Here is a 19,550-nt window from a genome sequence, read left to right as displayed (position 1 = left end):
TTCATCTCATTATCGTCTTGATGGAGAAGCAAGGTTCTAATGTAATTGCTGCTGACTACGAAGTATCGAGGGAACGAAAGCAGGCTCACCTTTGACGGGCTTACACCATGCATGATGTATACACTTGTAATTCCTGGAGGTTAAGAGTAGTCAGCATTGAGTGCTGTCTGGGGCACAATGGAGAACAACGTGGGAGACAAGACCGGTTAGGTGGAGGCAGGGGTGGGGGTGGGGGAGATGACGTAATGACATTTCAATTTCAAGAAAGGAAGAAAATAAAATAAAATATAGAATAAAATGATATTTTAAAGATGTGTTTAAGTCGAGTTTTATTGCTTTTGCTGAGATAGCTTAGTTGGGACTGTTGAGTCAAAACTGAGCGTTGAAGTTTGTTTCAGAGGAGCTCATAGTGAATAAGAAACATGTAGCCACGAATACGGTGCTGAGGATTCCGGTTCAGCCTGTGGTTGAAGATGTTGCATTGCAGTTGGCCAGTAAGAAAGCCAGGAATAATGTGGTCAATTTTGTGTTGTCTTATAATGCTTCTTGTCCTTAGAGCAAGCAAGGTCTCCTCCAGGTAGTACAACTTTTTAAATAGCTTGTCAGAGAATGATCGTGTTTCATGTTTTCATTTGCTTCCAAACATCTGTCTTCTTTGGAGATATTATATAGTGAAGCCACAACCCTGATTTGAAAAATAAGCAAAGCTAAGTTTAATGTTCTATCAGAAGTTTGCATTACAGGAGTTTATATTTTTTTTAGCTTTGATACCAGACATCTTTATTTACACTAAAACAAAACAAAATTGATATCTGCCCCGTGTACATTTTCAGTTCATTTCTTCTAGGAGGTTAGGATAGTTTGTAAGGGTTGGAGAGATGGCTTAACGGTTAAGAGCCCTGACTTCTCTTTCAGAGGACCCAGGTTCAATTCCCAGCACCCACACGGCAGCTCACAACTGTCTGTACCTCCAAGATCTGACACCCTCACCAGACATGCACGCAGGCAAAACACCAGTTTTCATAGACCTAAAATAAATAAATTGCATAAAAGAAAGATAGTTTGTAACTCCTTAGCATTCCGAATTCTAAGCTGAGGCCTATCATATGCTTCAGGTTATGAAGCTGTCCGATGGCAGTAAACCATGCCAGACTTTCCTCCAGCCTTGGGGTGTCACTGTATGGTCCAGGTTGGCCTTGGCCATCTTCATCCATCTTTTAGATTGGTACATACCTGTAAAAAAGCATGTAACATAATACTCTTACTAGTCATGGTTATTAAACCACAGTCACCTTTGCTTTTAGGGTCCCTGATGTCTGCCTTTCTGCTGTTTACTGAACTCACTGTCTTTGGGTAGATCATAGGTCTTTCCCCTTGCAAATCTTGTTTCTCGGCTATAGCGTCAGTAATTCTGAGTTCCCCAAAGGGCATCTTCTGTTTACCTATACCCTACTTCTCTGAGATAGAGCTGAAAGGTGTATTTGATATTTAATCTGAAGGATGGAAAAAAAATACAAGTTCCTTTTAGCACATAAAATGGGTTATGATTTTAATTAAATATTTGGCATGTATAAAGTAGGAGCCAGATGTTGAATTAAAATTTCAACAAATGAAATTGGCCTTTTCTGTAAATAAGTTGAATGATGAGCTAAAGTCACATTTACTCAACATTGACCACAGATTCTGTGCTTAAGTTCCAGGCTGAATTAGCAGCTCCCACGAGATTCATAAACCCATTTACTGTTCTTTGACCTAGCTCATCAGTGCTGAGTTTGTGACTAGCCGCAGCTCTCGTTTTGTTTTTTTGTTTTGTTTTGTTTTCTCCCTTTGAGAGGACGGAACACTTTGAATAGCAATAAAATGTTACTGTGCACACGGCGAAACTTTGGGGTCTGTGGTTGCGCTGCGGGATATGGGGGAGAGCCACTTGTGACCCTCTGCCCTCTGAGCTCACAGAGCTGCCTTGTCACCCAGCGTGGAGGGTCCATTATCACTTTATTTCATCATCCTTGTATCTTTAGTCCTTTGGAACTCAGGGCCTACACAAGTGGCACGTTCAAACCTTGTAGCAAGCTATACCGAAACTTGTGAAAGTTCAAGACGCAGGTCATGTCCACTCGCTTTGAACTGTGGTTTTGAAAGTCTGCCATTGAAAGTAGAGGTTATTAACACGGAACGGATGGAGCAAAGCATCAACTCTTCTCTGTCACCGAGATAAACAAGATTCAAGGAGGTAGTGCTGTCATTTTGCACACAAGGCTCCCCAAAGTGCCTGGATTTGTTTCTAAGAAATAAATGGTGAACTGTTTATCTCTTTCCTCCTCTTATGTTTCCTTGGGATCGAGCAATCCATTTCTTCTTTTGAATGTTGGGTTATTCTTACATATATCTTCCTGTGGTCCAGGTTATAAAAGTAAACAGAGGAGCCAGCTGTATGAATGAATATCCTTTTAATAACTTCAGGGAAGAAATCACAATAATAGTAAGCAGTGTAAGCCCACGTTTATGGGATGACCTGTAGTCCCAAGCTTCCCAGGTTTAAGCCACGGGCGTCCTGCCAGCATGTGCATTACATGACAATTTCCTATGTTCTGATAGTAGAAGTACCTTGTGGTTTGCTGTGCTCCCAAGACACATTTGCTGTGATGCTTGAAGGGTGCTAGCATTTTCTGGTTTCATTTCCAGGGCCAAGGAGGAGAAAAACGGAGTAGGGACTTTGCTACAGCACCTTCATTTCTTCTGTCTCTAAGTGGAAGCCTTGCTGAAACCTCGAGGTAGCACAGTTCCCTCGTGACCATACGGTCACTTTTGTAGTGCCGTAAGTTAATTTCAGAAGTAAAATGATCCCTAGTTAGGAAAATAGTGTGTCTTGTCTACTCAGAACAACTCAGAGATGTTGAGCATCTCCTCACGCAGGATACTGGGGGAGGTGCCAACAGTAGCTTAACGCTACCCTTGTCTCCTTCCCTGTCATTCCCTTCTTCCCTGGGTATGTTTTAGTTATTCTTTATTGCATTTCATCAATTTATTATTCATTATTTTTTATTATTACTGGTAGTATTATAACTGATAGTATATAGTCACTGGTACTAGTCTAACGTGAAACTACTCTACTTTCTTCTATACTATTAATTTCATCTTTAAAAAAACCCAGTATTAGTCACCCAGGCTACTGGCACAACTACAATAGACTTGGTACCTTAAGCAACCGATTTATTTTCCAGAGGGAGGCATCCAGTATCAAGATGCAGCAGGAGTTGGTTAGGGTTAGCTGAATGGCTATGTGGCTGTGAGCAGCTCCCTGCTCATTGTGTCTTCCCATGGCCAACAGAGGGAGTGGTCTGCTGTCTCCTGTTAAGAGGATACTAATCCTCCTGGCTAAGGCCTCCTTTACCCGTAATTACCCTCATAAAGATCCTGTCTCCAAATACATTCATATAGAGGCTAGGCTTTCAACATAAATTGTCTGGGGATAGAGATATGTTAAGTGTGTAACTCTGCAAGTATGGAGGAAACAAAACATGTCTCAAATAGAGATCACGATGTACACTCTGTAGGTCACCAAACTTTGACCTGGTGCTTGCTCTGTGCTTCTCTATGTGCCCAGCGTGCTCTGGTGATGATAGCTTTAGGGGAAAATTTAAGAAGTCCCAAGGTAAAAACAGTGGGAGGCTGTTCTACCTACCAGGCTTCAAGCAGTGGCCTGGATTGACTAGGAGAGAGAGGTAGAAGATGTCAGGCATTCTGGCAGGGTAGAGACTAAGGACAATGACTTAATTCTAGTCTCTATTCACAAGGGTCTGGGTCACGCTTTGGTGGTGACTGGCTGATTGCTGAGAAACTTGATTTCCTCTCCTAGCTCAGGGTTCAGCGACAGAGAGACTTGGATGCCGGGAAGTTTGTATTCTCCGCATCTTCTCACTGCAGCACAAACCCTGCCTGCTTTGGTCCTGACCTGAGCAGACGGGAGCCTCCAGACCCGAGGAGCCTCTGCATTGCCAGCGTCTGGTTGCCGGGGACACAGCACAGAACAGAACAGTGGCTGGCAGAGGCTGAAAGGAGTCTTGGGTGTTCCTGCCAGTGTGAGAGGCGGCTGCAGGGTTTTTGTGAAGCAGGCTGCTGAACCCTCTCAAATAGAGGCACCCAGTGCTGCTCAGCTGTGTAATTGGGATGGAAATGGGCCAATGAGAGGCAGCAGTTTGTGCTTAACCTTTTGGGAGGCTTGTTCCAGGAGACTTGGGGGGGGGGAGCGACATTACAAATAATAAGCTTCTCCGCCTGATTTGTAATGAATTAGTAATAAACGGCCTGGTGCTGTACGAAAGTCTGCGATTACAGCGCAGCTTCAGCTAAGAGCACGGGACCACATCTTATTCTGATCAGCTGTAGCATAGCAAAGACATGTAATTATCATAATCTAACAATTAGCTTGGCATCACTTTCCAGTGTTTAATTACCCCGATAAATGGTAATTGAATAGAGGACTTAATGACAAGAGAGAAACTTTAATTCTGCCTTAGGTGCTTACGTTGTCTACTCGGCTCGGCATAATTTCCGAGCATTGCGGGAACAACAGTCTTGACTTGTCATTTTCCGTCTTGCCGTCCGCCATTATTTTGTTTCATGGTCTTGACCTTTGTTTATCATCCCGTGAAACTCTTTGGAAAGTTTGACACAGCGACCCAGAATCCCTAAGATGATGAACTTGTTTTCCATTCCTTGGATACATTATTGAGCGAAAATTTCCCTTCTTTGGGTATCCATCAAAGTGCAGGCACTCAGGTGGGTCCCGGGGTGGCCGAGACAATAGAGGCTGCAGCAGCTTCAAGGAGAAGGATGGATCAGACGCCTACAGATACGTCCCAGTGTCCCCGACTCTACCCGTTTTCTTTGGATAAATTCGATACTTTCTATGACCGTAGTGAACATTTAGACTCTTGATACTCCAGATTTCATCTCCCTTCACTTCTTACCCTTGTTCCCAGTCAGAATTTGATCCAACTACTCCACTTAGGTCCTCCTAAGTGGCCTGTGAACCTAGCTGCCTCTCCTATGTCATATGTCATAGCCACAGCACTGCTCTCTGCCTTACAGAGCGGAACTTCCAGTTGGATGACATTACTGTGGTTATTCTTCGGCACACATGCTGCCTTTGGGCTGGTAAGGGTCACATAAGACGTGCATATTTCCTGTCTCCTGGCTTATTGTGTTTTTCTTGTTTATCAGTCACTTAATACAGACTCATTCCACATGGGTCTTCAAAATCCAGTGATTGAGAAGTCAGAGATAACTCTGGGGCTTGGAACATAACTTTCAAAAAGTTACCATCAACTCATATAAATATTTCCCTGTTTATATATCAGGTGTGTGAGAAATACCGAATCATTGTTCTCCAAAATCCTCTTCTTGATTTGGTGAAGAAAGTAGAGATTTATTATTACTCTTTGTTATTATTACCTTTGAAACTAAGATTGGCCTGGACTTCTGCCAGATACTACCTTCTCACCAGGGATAAAGTGGCATACTTACAAGAGATCAATTGGATAGATGGTTCATTGGTTTGGTAGACTCCCATACCCCCTGATCAGATGAGACATTGGCTGTGTAACCTACTTGATGATTCTTTTCCTGCGCCTATGCATGGTCAGTCTGCATAGATGCAGTAGGGTCTCGACCCCATACACTCAAGAGGCCCTAAAACTCCAGATGCCTTGGAGCCTGCTGCCTAGCTTTGTTGAAAACTCCTGGCCAGCAGACATGGTGAGAAACAGCCTGTTCTGCGTTGTGGAAGTGACCCATGTTAGGACCACACTGATTGCCAGATGTTAATTCTTTATTTTTCTTTCAAAATCCCCTTTCGAAAACGATTTGACATGATCTGTGGTGTGTCGGTCTTGTTAGGGCTCTGCCTGGTAAACAGGCCGACTTGGCCTGCTGACACTGGCTCACTCACGCTCCGTGCCCCCGGGCTTCATTGGGGGCTTAAAAGCAATTAGACTGTCACCCAAAATACCCAGTTCCTTCCTACAGAAAAGTCTTGTTTGGGCTCTGCCAATTTAATGCTTTGTTTCCTTTGGAGCTCCTCTGTCAAGCTAATAAAACGAACTCCAAATGAGTTAAAACGCGGGGGAGAGAGCATTCCATGTGCCCTGGGTGTGAAGCAGGTACTGTTCACAGGACATACAGTTTGTAAGAAGCCATTAGGACTGGTACGCCTAATACTAGGATAGCAACAAGCAAGGGCTGTTCAAGATTCTTACCTACTCATTTGATATGGACAATTAACATTGGACATGGGACTTTGAAGTGGACACACACAGTAGAGAAAGACCAAATTCACAAGTCAGCATACTCATCTACTGATGAATTCTGAGTAGTCAGTCAAAGATATTAGGTCTTATCACTGTAACCAAGTTCATGAAAGCTGCCATGCTGCAGGCCTGCACGCCAGTGAACTCTGTTTGGAATTTTCGTGAACGGATCAACACGGTACTTACATCTGTATAGTAAGTAGTTCATCAGTATCTCGCACGTCATCGGATGGAGAGGTACATAATGTAGCAGAAGCTATTAGCACACGCGCTGCATCTACGTAGCGTATACTGGACTGTGTTTCATCTGCAAAAGACGAAGGAGGATACAATCCTGAAATACATATGGAAGCAAGTTTCCCCTCCAGTTTGCGAGTCTTGCGACTCCAGGAATAGTGGTTGATACTGTTACGCTGCCAAACCTGGAGGAGGTAGACTGGACATCATCGGCTTCAAGTGCTTTGGTTGCACTGAAACTACCCATGCGCCACACTCTGAGAGCCCTCTCAATTTACCAGTGCATCCCCCAAAGCCTCCTGTTTTGGCCCCGGAGAGAGAGAAAAAGTTTAAAATCAGCAAAACAAATATTTGTCCAGCCCTCGGTGATACCGCTACCATTTATCTATGCCAATTTTCACTTGCTGTTTATATTTCATGCTTGAACCTCTGCAAGGAAACAAAACACAAAAAAGAACATCTTCGGATTTAGGGTAGGGACCAGAAGGCTCGTATTCTGCGCCGAGCGGAAGAGCAGAAGGAGCTGGGGAGAAGCGTGTTACATAACCGGACTGCTGTCCTGCCCATTGCACAGATGCACTTGTATAAAGCGAAGCCCACGTCTCTTCCAGGGCCCATTGGGTCCTTCTGGGACAAGTGAGAAATTCTTCTGGCTAACAGACACATCTTATTCTGTAATTAGACTTTAAATCAAAACTAGTGGAATTGAAAGACCATGCTGCCGAGACATATTCATTCTAGATTTAGCTTAAAATTTGAGAAGAACTCTGAGCTGATAAATTTGCTTAATCTTTGATCATAAATCACATTCTTTTTTTTTATTTCATTTCCAGAATATCATATATTAGGTTGCCCTGTAATTAAGGAAGAGACAGCGGAGTCCTACTCAAATAGAAATGTTAAAACAATCACCTCTTGACATATTAAGATGTATTTAAAATGTAGTCATCAAGTGTCCAATTGGGGAGAAATAACATTTTCATTGTTGAGTCTTCTAAGATATCACCCAAAGGGAAGTAAAAGTGCCCCAAAGCTCCCTAACTTCTAATGGCATTGTCTCCTTCCAGTGACGCTGTATCTGTATTTATGGAGTGCAGACACTTCGCTCAGGAGCCACTTGATAAAATACCTCACTATGTATTTCCCTGGAAGCAAGCTCTCTGCTGTGCCAGCAACATATGCTAAAGGCCAATTTAGAATGTTTTAAATATGCACCGTCCCCTTCCTTTTCCAGCTAGGAAGATGAAATGCATTTTGGCTTTAGCAGAGCGAAAAGGAGCGGGAGGAGGAAGGCTCCGGGAGAAAATGGCTGGGGGATGATTATGTTCCTGCTGCACTGTGTGCTGAAACCCAGGGCATTGCTTGTGTCTTTCTGGAGTTTGCCGTCCCTAGCTGTCAGAGCCCACAGCACAGGGGCATATGGTCGAGGAGAAGGAAATGTCAGTGTCACGAAAAGCCGTTCCCTGACAAAGACACCTGGACGCTCGCTGCTTGCTTTACTCGAGTCACCAAAGGACATAATGGAGTTAAGAACTCCACTGAAAACGAACCCAAGTACTAAGCATTACTAGATGTCCCATTTTCCAGCGATCCAGGGTGGAAAATAAAGGAGTCAAGAGGACAGAGATGTATGGTTCAAGCTAACTAACGCTGTCAAATGATAGTTTAGTTTATATCTCAGGAAGAATTTGAGGGCACATCATTGAGAACTAAATGAAAAGACAGTTGTCATCTCTTTTCTCTATTTGATTTGAGTTTTGAGATTCAAGGCATAATTCACTTTCACTGCACAGGTTAACTAAGACAACAGATATTAACAATGGTTGTCAATTGATAATCAAGACAACATTTATCTATATGATGGAAAATCACCAGCCAAATACTGTGAGGCACATCCCCCTTACCTGTATTTAGAGGCAGGCTTCCAGCTCCCGTTCCTACTTCTGTGGTCACATTGCCACAAGTCGCCTTTGGAAATGAGCTTTTCCTCTATCCTGTTAGGTGGCTTCATCGTCTCTAACTTCCCACCAACTCTATGACTCACCCTGGGTTCTGGGGAATGATTACAGAGGCTTAATTTTTGTGCTGAATTTTATTCTGAGTCAGGTAACATGGACTTTTGGTAATAGAGATGATATTGACCCTCAACCAGTCTATTGACAGATTTTTGATAGGTGGGTAGAATATAGTTTTGCTGTAAGAGAATCTATTTTATTGTATGTTGTGAGGAGCATTGATCTGACCGGCCATGGATCCCAGTGAGAAACAGGGGCCATCTTTCCATGCATGCGAGATGTTTCTGGCTCCTGAGAGCCAGATTTCCATTGTACAGGCAGAGTGGTAACTGCTTATACAGATGACACCCCCTTGCTGAATATGGTGAGTGTTCACGCTTTTACAGGGTGAACCACAGTGATGATTTAGAGACTGGACGAATGATTGCTCCCTTATCTGGTGGCCTGCCAGATAGTCTAGTTTCTAGAAAGATCCAGTGATCTCAAAGAGGTCGCCATTATGGACGCAGTGGGTAAAATCAGAGGAAGTAAGAAAGAGAAGACGTTTGCGGGAAAGGCCCCAAGAAGCGTGCTAACCTGTAGGGCACTGCTCGTGTCGGCCCAGCACCTGTCAGTATGGCGTACAGAATCGTTTCAAGATGTGCATATCTTGTTTAATGTGAGCCCAGGCTGGTGAAAGCTGTTTTCTGTTGGAAACAATCTCTCTATGTGAATGGCTGCTGTGCCTAACAGCACTCTATTCTGTGAGAGACTAGAACAGTGGGCGTGAGTCAAGAGCTCACACTGCCGTTGAAGACTTCTCGCTGATGTTCATGTGGGCAGGCAGGGAAGAGAAGCAGGCTTGTCCTCTACGGGTGTCACCCTAAAGGAAACTGGTACCCACCGTTTTAATTGGGTGCTATCTAAGAAGTTGCTGCCGTGGTGGAGCTGTCACAGTGCGAGGCCGTTGTAGTTTCTAAGGCAGGATATGCTACAGAACCAAGTAAGACTTGGGTTCTGATTTTAACCCCACTGCCTATGTATAGTGAAAAATTGAGCTAAAGGGAATGATATCCTCTCTGGATGTTGTTCCTGATTGGTAACGTAAAGCAGTATAATGGCTTGATATAGTAGTTTTGAGTATCAGAGTGTATGTATGCCATATATGCAGAACACACACAGATTCCCAGGACAGCAAATGCTTGTTGTATCAGTAAATGGGAAAGAGATCCGAAACTCCATTGAGCATGAGACTTGTCCCTCTAGCGAATACGAAGCAGACCTGTGGACTTGATGCTAGCAATTTGATCTCTTAGGAAATGCAATATGGCGAGCATTAGCTCGGAGGTCAGACGGCTTTAGTTTCAGTTCCCCTCTGCTTTTTACTGACTGTGAACATTGGGCACATCACTTGGCTCCTTAATCTCAGTTTCTTTGTCTTCGAATAGATAGCGCAACAGTGAATAGCCTGTGGTGCTGTGATGGATATTAAACTGAGATATGAATGTAACATAGTAAGTCTTCGATCTTAGTCATGCCCTTGTGTTCCTTCACAGGAAGGAGGCCATGACCACTAATCTTATCTTTTTCTTTTATACCTAAGGACATTGTATAATGCCTTCCAGGGGTTTCACTCAGTCATTGTTTTATTTATATATTGCCTATTCTTTGACATATGCATTAGTAAACACATGTGCAAGTTAAAGACCCGAAACAAGACAGGCCTACAATCCTGTCACTTAAGAGTAGATACAGGACGGTTCAGGAGTCCAAGGCCGCTTTTGGCAACGTGGCAAGTTCAGGTATAATTTCTGCTACATAACACCTGTTTCAAAAAAACAGATGAGCAAACAAGAATCTGAAAGAGAAGTGTAAATTGACTATAATAGATTATCATCTTCAGCAATTGATAAAGAATATGAGTTGTTAGAACAATCACGTATTTAAAATAGGCAACTCAGTAATTTACTTACCTTACATGGAAGTCCATTATCACCTGGGGGGACGACTGGTCAACCCAATGGAGGATGGGTTTTCAGTTCTCTAGTTTGCTTTATAAAAATTTTAGTCACTTTAACAGAGGAAAAAAAATGGAAAAGATAAACTACACCCGAGGTGCCAAAGAAACATGGCAACGTGACTGTTAATTGTAGAACAACAGAATTATAGAATAAGAGAATAACAGAATAAATCCGGGTAATGACAGTTTTTAATTTCCATTTTCAATTTGAGCACTTGCAAATGCTAGTCAAGCTTGCGTGAGTGACACTAGGGAAAGACCCCCCCAATGTCTCTAAAATCTATAATAATAATATAATAGTTTAAAGTGCATCTGGGCATCACCTTCTGCTGCAGTTCTTGTCTGGCTCTCATCCAAAACTGTCAGGCCACTCTTGAGTACTGATGATTCATAGCCCGACACCTTTTATCTGAACATTGCAATGTCTTTTCTTTGTACTTTAGCAGCGATGTTACCTTGATGTTCAGAAATCTCTTAAAAGCAACAGTCTTTCCGTACATCTTGACAAATCAGTGCCTGCCAGTAATGAAGAAGTGGTAAACTCCCGATCGTGATAAACACAAAGACGTAAACATGCGCGGTTCTCTTTGGAGGAAATGCCTGTGTATTGGAAGGATCCTAGCTGGAATGGAAATGTTCCGATCCCTTCCCTTGGTTTCTGATTTGGAACTTTTAAACCTCCAGTTTCTCTTTCTATGCTTCCTCCTCTGAGACTTGACAAGCCATGGAGGGGGCAACCAAGGTGGATACCCGTTGTTCCCCTGTCGTACATGAAAGGGAACCGAGGCTCTGGGTGATTTATGACTTTGACTCATCCGATACAATCCTTAAAGCCAGGTCGGCTCACTAAGTGAGTGCTTCTACTGCTTTCTTTTTGAACAGTGTTGTGTCTCAGACAGGAATCTTTGCCAGAGTGTTTAGCGTTGAGAATAAGAGGGGTCTGTTTCTCCTGGGCTAACCTTGAGTCCCACGGTGCTGAGGTTCTCATTTATGCGTGGGTCCTCCATTTTAAGAACTCAGTGGGAAATTGGAGGGAATGAGGAGGTGCTCAGAGCCAGAAGGAGCCTGGGAACTGTCCCAGAGAGAACCACAGCAACGGGGATTTTCATGTGCAGAGAAAGGAGGCTGTGGACGCAGCTGACATCTCTAAATGTTTTATGGACTACCTTGTGGAAGAGGAATTAGATGCGCCCTTTGTAACTCCAGGCGCAGAAGTAGGATCAGTGAGTAGAAATTACACAGAAGCAGATTTATGCTCAATATAGGAGGAAAGTGTCTAACATTTAGAGATGTCCAAAAATGGAATGGACCAGCTCCTCATCGCTGGGAAGTGTTCATGTGAGACTGACTGTCCGGCTTGAAGATTCTGGGGCTTTATGAGTGTTGTATTTCAGCAGTAACACAGCTTTATAGTGAACCTTTCTGAGGGCTTAGGGAAGAATTTCCCCACTAGCTAAAAACAAAGGCGTTTTTTTTTTTATAAGTTTTCCTGCCATGATTTTAGGCTGAGAAAGATTTACCCGTATGATTCTTACTTCCCACATCACTGTGGCCTGTGAAATGCTTTTCAGTTCATTGGGAAAGATATTGATTAAGACAGAGAAGCCGTAGTTTTATAGACTTGAACGGAAGCAGACGTGGTACTTACAGAGCTGGTGTCGTGTGTGTGTGTGTGTGTGTGTGTGTGTGTGTGTGTGTGTGTTGGGGGGGTGCAGTTGTCAGGCTATGACAGTGGTCAGTAAGAACTTTCCGTACTAAAGGTTTTAGCTCCAGGATTATTGAAGGCTTCTGCTTCTGCTGTTGATTCCAAGCAGGAAAACATTCCCTGTCTGAATTACCTTCATCCTCCTTCTCTTTCCAACAGATTCCAGAGGGGTGACTACCACATTGACGTCTGTATCAATGACTACCTGGATGTTTTCTGCCCTCACTATGAGGACTCTGTCCCAGAAGACAAGACGGAACGCTATATCCTGTACATGGTGAACTTTGACGGCTACAGTGCCTGCGACCACACTTCCAAAGGGTTCAAGAGATGGGAATGTAACCGGCCTCACTCTCCAAATGGACCGCTGAAGTTCTCTGAAAAATTCCAGCTCTTCACGCCCTTTTCTCTAGGATTTGAATTCAGGCCAGGCCGAGAGTATTTCTACATCTGTGAGTACATAGAGATTTATTCTGTTGTGGGGGCAGCTGCAAAATTCAGGCTAATAAAAAAACAAAAAAAACAAAACCAAACCTATGTTTTGGAGAATTGCAGAGCTGGACTCTGCATTACAGATGTCTCCCTGTAAATGCACACGTCATGGTCCCTAGATACATTAGCTGGGAATTGAGAACCCAAATTAGATTAAAGACACACCGCTTCCTCCCCTATGAAATTGCGTGTCAGCCTGTTCAGTGAACCACTGCTGACTTGTGTTTCTTTTAAATGAAAATTGCCAGGACCTTTTTTCTTTTTCTTTTTTTTTTTTTAAGCTTGGGGAAAGGAAAAAAAAAAAAAGATTCCTGAAAAAAAAAATTAAAGGAAATAATTAAATTTACATAACTTGGAGTCATTGCATTTCTTATTCAGGTGTCAGCAATATCTTTTCAATCATCCCCATTTTTTCGGGGAGAAAGCCACAACGCCTGCACATGTCAGCAGGCTGACGGTAAAATACTTGCTTTGCACCGAGGAGAAGAGACAATTATTAGGAGCAGCTGTGTCTTTAGACAGGCAAGCGTGAAGCGGGATCTAGGAAGAGCTCCGAGGGGACTGGTTTCTCACCTGTGAGCCTTGTGTGACTCTCCTGAGAGAACTCTGAGTGTTCTCGGCAGACCTGCCTTCCTCACAGTGCCACGGCCGGCCCTTCCTCTCCGTCACACACAGCGTTACATGTTGAGGGGTTCCACTCTTAGAGATTACTCCTAAGTGCTTCGCAGACCAACCCTCGCTATGCATGAGACCCCTGGGGGTCTGGTTGTCATACAGATGTTGGCTTCGGACCTAAGATTCTGCACGCATGAAGTGCCCAGGTAGTGTTCATATTGCGGGCCGACGGGCCGCACGTTGAGTAACGGGATTCTAGCTGATACCAACCGTAGGCCTCTTGGTAGCTGGGCATTTTTTATGTCCATCGAATACTTAGAGTCTCGATGCTGGACTCTAGCCTTTTCTGTGTTCCCTATTGGCAGTAGGTTACAGAAGCTTAGTTGTTCATTCATGGTACTTTTATTGAGGAGCTCATGTTGGCTCTGAACTGTTGGGAGGTACTAGACGAAGATATTCCCTGTTTTTTGTCAAGGGGGAGACTTGTAAAGAGGGAGTGCAGGTAAGAACAGCTGCTGAGTAAAGATGCAAGGGCCCGTCTGGACGCAGGAGGACTTGAGGCTTCCCTGTGTCAGGAATGAAGAAGCGTGATTGCGCTCGCTGTGTGGAAATCCACCTGATTCCACTCTGAACGCCCGGCACCCATTTCCCACATCAGCCTGCCAGACAAACAAGACAGAGAACATTCCTGTTTTTCTGACTCAGTTCTTCCATCCAAATGTCTCCACCCACACGGTTTAGAGCCACTGAGTTTCGTCGCTCCTCTCCGTCTCCAGAAAGCAAAATTTCATAGTAAGTCGGGTTTCGCCGTCGCCACGGCTCTCTCGCCTGTATTGGAATTGAATTTTAAAAAGGAAATTGAACAGTACCAGTTTTATTATTTCAGCACATACTTCTGTTGTTAGTCATGAGAAAACATGTAACAAGCCTTGATACTATCTCACATCCAGTGCATAAAATAAGAAAAGGAAGATTGAGCCTCACAGATGCAGGAAACACTGGTACCCGGTGACCCCTCCCTGTCTCAGGCAGGGCACTCAGCTTCACGCGTTCTGACTTTGTGAAAGAATCCTATTCAGCAGAGGGAGGAACAGGAAGGAGGAGGTTTTCAGCGATGGGGCAGCATTAATTTCATTAATTCCCCAACTGTAAACTGCTGTATTATAAGGGGAAATTATTACCAGAACTGATATCTTCTTATGGGCGTCTCAGATTTAAAAACCAACAAAAGCCGAAACTGAAAATAAGGAGACGGCCTCGAGATGGGAAGCACACTCACCAGCCAACTAGTTGATTACGTGATTATTAGAAATTATAGAATCCATTGAGGTTCATGAGCAAGACGTTATTCACATATACTGTAGTGCTTATGACTAGGTTTTTCCTCATTTGTGGTTAAATTCAATATTTCACTAAAAATCATTATGTGTCTTCTATAACATTCATTTAGCGGAGTCATTTAACTGTCAAGGGCTCCCGTCAAAGTAATTGTTCCAAAATGCTTCAAAATATCAAGAGCTTTTTGCTGTTCAGCAGAGTTTAACTTAAATTACTTTTTTTTAATGAAAGGTAAAATAGCACGAAATTAAGCAGCAAAGCGATGTTCATTTACAAGAGGCACAGTGGCCTGGTGTTCAATTAAATGGAATTTCCAACCATGTTTTCAACCCTCAGAAGCGTCCCTCCCTGTCTGCTCCTTAGTGAAAGGCTCTCCTGTCTTTCTCTGCTGAGAACAGCAGCAGGCCTAACATGGACGCCTTAGCACGTTTAATGTGCTCTGCTCATAATTAAAGCACAGGATTCTTCAGGGAGAATTGGCCCTCGGTTGAATTTCCTTTCTCCTAAGATGTGGGGAATGAAAAAAAAAGTGATTGGAAAATGGCTTTTCTTCACACTTGTTACATCCATCTCAGAAACAAGTTTAATTGCCCACCAGTGGAAATCAGAGAGTGTTCTTGTGGGGACAAAGGGACCAAGTCTCTTAACATCTCTCTTCTCACCTCTCCAGAACCAGGAAGAGGAAGAAGCCCATAGCCTATGGTCTGTCCTGCTTTAGGCTTGAGCTCCGCTGTGAGGTAGGGTGCCAGAAAGATAGCAACAGATTTGGCAGAAGGCAAGGCAAGCATTTCATATCAGGGGTACCTAGATTCAGACAAGACACAAACCAGAGAATTCTTATCAATATCCACTTCATCTTCAGAAGGCTTATCTTCTTTTTTAACTTCTTTGCATTACATAAATTAAGAAAACGTAATGGTTGACTGTATCTCTTGTGGAGCGTCTGATTTACCTTCAGGACGAAGTGCCCTTCAGTGTTCTAGCTCCTTTATTCATCTGAAATGAGGGCTTTCACCGCCCCGCCTTCCCTCGGGAGTTAGCTACGGGCAGAGTTATGGCACTTGGGATTGCTCCTGAGTCTGACCAACAGTTTTCAAGCCCTTGATAAGAGATTGGCATCCTAAAGTGGCTACAGAAAGATCAGTGGTGTTTCTATCTGTAGTAATAGATTCTCTGAACTGCCAGTCAGTTGGTTAAGGCAATAGAGTTCTATAGACTTTTTACCGGGCGTGTTCAAACTGATGCCCACAGCCGGAATACATCCTATGTTAGCAATGGCTATGAATGTGGCCCTACACATTAGTAGATCATAGCTTGGTTTTTCCCAATATCAATACTTTTTATAAGGAAATTGCTATTTTAGAAATTAAAAAAATACTTAAAATTTTTTTCTTGCAAATATTGACCTGGAGAGAACACGTTTAGAACTTTTTCTGCTCCCATAGCTACACCAGAAGCTATCAGAGAAATCACTAAAATAAAGACGTTAAATCATTTCTGTAAGTCCATAGAAATACTGATTTGAGGGCAGCCTTTTGTTGAGGGGGAAATAAAAACAGCGATGGCCTGGCCCATGGGTTGCTGTGATGAGCTATTTGAACCTGAGTAAGTCATCTATTATCTCTGGAACTCCACGTCTTCCTCTGTACAATAATGTGGCTGAAATGAATGAGTTCAGAAATTACCCGAAACTTTAATATCCTGGTGTTATTAGTTTTTATCTGAGGTCCGCACCTCGATAGCATCTGTACAGTAGCCCCACATGGTGCCGAGTAGGTTTCAGTGCTAGCGACCAAGGGAGCTTTGAGAACACGCAGAATAGAGCCTCGTGTCGAACCCTGCTCTCCTTGTCACTGCTGTGTGTGTTCTCGGCCAGTGTGACAGGTTCCTCTGTGGTTCCCCAGCTCCTGGCGCTGCTGCCTCGAGCCCTGTCTCGTCTCTTCTGAACCAGACCAACAAGGTGCTCCATAGTTGCATTTTTCCTCCCCCAAGCATCTTCCTCTCTGATCCTTCCCTTCCTCCCTGTTGCAGCCCGCCCCCCCTTCCTGTTCCCTGTAGGTAGGCAGCACTCCCCAGTGGTGGTGCTTTGGCACTATAACGTCTCTGGGCCTCATTGATGTCCCTGGCTCTCACTCTTTACAGAGGTGTGCAGATAAACATCTTTATCACAAAGTCCTGAAAAAAAAATATATAAAAACAACACTTTTTAAAAAATCATTCTCTACCCTCTTACTGTCTTGTGCTATTATTTTTCCTCAGGTGCTTATCACTCCTGACATTAAATATTTATGATTTATTGTTCATAGCTGTCTCTGCCCTGTGGCATGTATTATACTGTTTGTTGTGGAGAACATGTTCAGTAACTAGGAGCAGACAGTTTTTTCTAGAGCACAGACTCTGTTCTAAGTACAATTCTGAGCACTTGGTCATTAGGATGATACTGCGAGATAGTGTTCTTTTTTGACTCTCTCCTCTCTCTCTCTCTCTCTCTCTCTCTCTCTCTCTCTCTCTCTCTTGTGAATGAAGAAATTGAGGCAAAGGTCAGGTAACTTGAAAAAAGGATTTGGGGCATATGCTATGAGAAGAAAGAAAAAAGATAAAAATCGAAGTTCTCATGTACTTCAGAAGGAAGAGGATAGGAAGAGGATACTTTTTTTTTTTTTTAAGGTTAGAAAAGGGCACAGCGAAGTCCTTGACAGACAAGTGTGAGGGCGTGCATTCAGATCTTTAGCCCGTATGAGTGTTGAATGTTGGGCGTGCGCAGTGGCTTGCCAGTCTCCTGAGCACACACAGAGCAGCTCTCTGCAGGGTGCTTTCCCATCTCCAGAAGATATTACTAGCTCTGTCACTCCAGGCAACTCCCAAAGCCAAGAAAGTTGCATTTTCTAAAACAGAACCCCTAAATTGCTACTTGTATGGTGAGGTGTTCAAATTAGATTATAATTATCTCTGTACCCCCGAATTAGTGAATCTTTATTGGGTTTTGTTGTTGTTGTTTTGTTTGCTTGTCTTTCCGAGACAGGGTTTTCTGTGTAACAGATCTGGCTGTCCTGGAACTCGCTCTGTAGACCAGGCTGGCCTTGAACTCAGAGATCCACCTGCTTTTGCCTTCCAGGTGCTGGGATTAAAGGTGTGAACCACCACTGCCAGGCAAATTAGTGAATCTAAATGAATTATTTACTAAATATAAGTATCATCTTCAGAAAATGGCAATGAAAGAGCAAAGGGTGGTGACCTTTGCTGCATCTAATGCATTGCTGGGGACATTCTATCCATGGACACGTTTTTCACGAATCCATGGTATATTGTTCCTTGGATGCGTATTAACTGTCAATCCTCCATGTATTTTAGTAGTGCATGGCTTTGTCTTAGGCTGTGAGATGATCCTAAGATGCCCTAGTGAGTTTATCAACAAAATAACCTAAATTTTTATGAAGAGATGGGTTCTTATGATAATCCAGATCCAGAAACTGATTGCACAGTGTGGTTATTAAACAACCTTTTATAGGTTATGAAAATATTCAGAAAAGCAGAACATTAATATGAAGGCAAAGCTCCTTCACTTACCATCTGGCTCCGGAAGTTTTCTGTAGGTGAATTACGTGGGCCTCTGAGTGGCGTGTGCTTGTAGAAGTGTTTATAAAATCAGATGAGGGCTCAACAGCACAGAGAATCCACTTAGTCACAATACCGATGGAAACTGTATTTCAAGGAGAAATAGCGTCAAACAGCACATCCGGGAGACCTGCTCCGCAAACAACACCCGCACGACTATGTGTCGTAATAGTGCACCTCATACAGGGACACGACTAATTTTAAAGAAAGTTGCACGGTGGTATTGTGTGGCATGCTCTGCAGTAGTTCAATTCCTTGCTTTTAATTCTGTGAAAATATTGTGGCATCGAAGGAGAGTAGAAATGTCTGGACTGTGACCCCTGCAGCCTTGGGCTTGAATCTACCTGGTCTCCTGAAGGCTTATTTAGGTGTTTTGTCTATACGCATGTCTGTAGGCAGTGGCCTCAGAGGCCAGAAGAGGGCTCTAGGTTCCCTAGACCTGGAGTCAAGAGACAGCTGTGCGCTGCCATGTGGCACTGGGACTTGAGCCCAGATCCTCTGGAAAAACAGTGTCCGTAACCCCTGGACCATCTCTCCAGTTCCTGTACTAATCTCCTAGATGCTAGGGTGTTGATGGGGTGTTGTCTAACCTTACCAAGCTTCCCCTTTCTTCGTCTGTAAAATGGGTTTGACTACAAGAGTTCTTCACCGCGGTCTTTCCTATTCCCAAGTCAGGAAATGTGTTGTCTTTTAAAGAATGAGCAGCCTGCTAAACGGGTGCGTTCAACCGTCCTTACCCGAAACGACTGGTGTCCTTCGGAAATTTAAGTTACTTTAAATAGCCCAAGTTGATATTTTAATTCAAGAAAATGCATAACCATGTCAAGATTACATTTGAAAACTAGTTCCATGAGAAGAATTATGCCAGAATTATATTCACCCATGAATGTCTTAAATTCCCTGTAAAGTCTGGATTTGCGATGGCTTCCATTGGTAATCTACATTAGGAATTATTTTGCTTTTGGAAGTTTCCACCAATCCACTTTTTTTCATGAGTTTTCTTATTGCAGTAGAAGAATATGAAAATAGTACACTTATCAAAGCAGAATGCAAAATGTTTTAATCATACACACTATTTTACTGTTGCATGGGCGGTAACTTGTAAATACGGTATACTTTTTAGAATTAACACCTCAATACTTGTTCCTGTGTGTGTGTGGTGGGGTGAGTCTGTGTTTGTGTTCATGTGTAAACACACACTTTTCTGTTATTGGTCTTTGTTA

The 19,550-nt window shown here is 43.3% G+C and overlaps 1 protein-coding gene and 1 long non-coding RNA gene across 3 annotated transcripts in view; one reads left to right on the top strand and one right to left on the bottom strand.

Annotated features, from left to right (window-relative positions):
• Efna5 (ephrin A5) overlaps nucleotides 1-19,550 on the top strand; it is a 282,353-nt gene that overhangs the window by 219,911 nt on the left and 42,892 nt on the right. For both annotated transcript variants that reach the window (XM_087905996.1, XM_087905995.1), the window contains exon 2: nucleotides 12,427-12,719. In XM_087905996.1, coding sequence (XP_087762122.1) covers nucleotides 12,427-12,719 — 293 coding nt within the window. The remainder of the gene's footprint in view (nucleotides 1-12,426; nucleotides 12,720-19,550) is intronic.
• LOC146896089 (uncharacterized) lies at nucleotides 313-18,412 on the bottom strand. Its single transcript, XR_015003858.2, has 3 exons — nucleotides 18,280-18,412; nucleotides 6,498-6,618; nucleotides 313-1,233 (listed from the first exon to the last, which is right to left on the bottom strand). It is a non-coding gene; the product is annotated as an uncharacterized LOC146896089 (long non-coding RNA).

Source organism: Myodes glareolus, chromosome 1 (assembly GCF_982192425.1).
Source record: "Myodes glareolus chromosome 1, mMyoGla1.1, whole genome shotgun sequence".
Classification (NCBI taxonomy): domain Eukaryota; kingdom Metazoa; phylum Chordata; class Mammalia; order Rodentia; family Cricetidae; genus Myodes; species Myodes glareolus.
The sequence above is the reverse complement of the archived record's forward strand: the minus strand, read 5'-3'. Positions and strand labels throughout refer to the sequence as shown.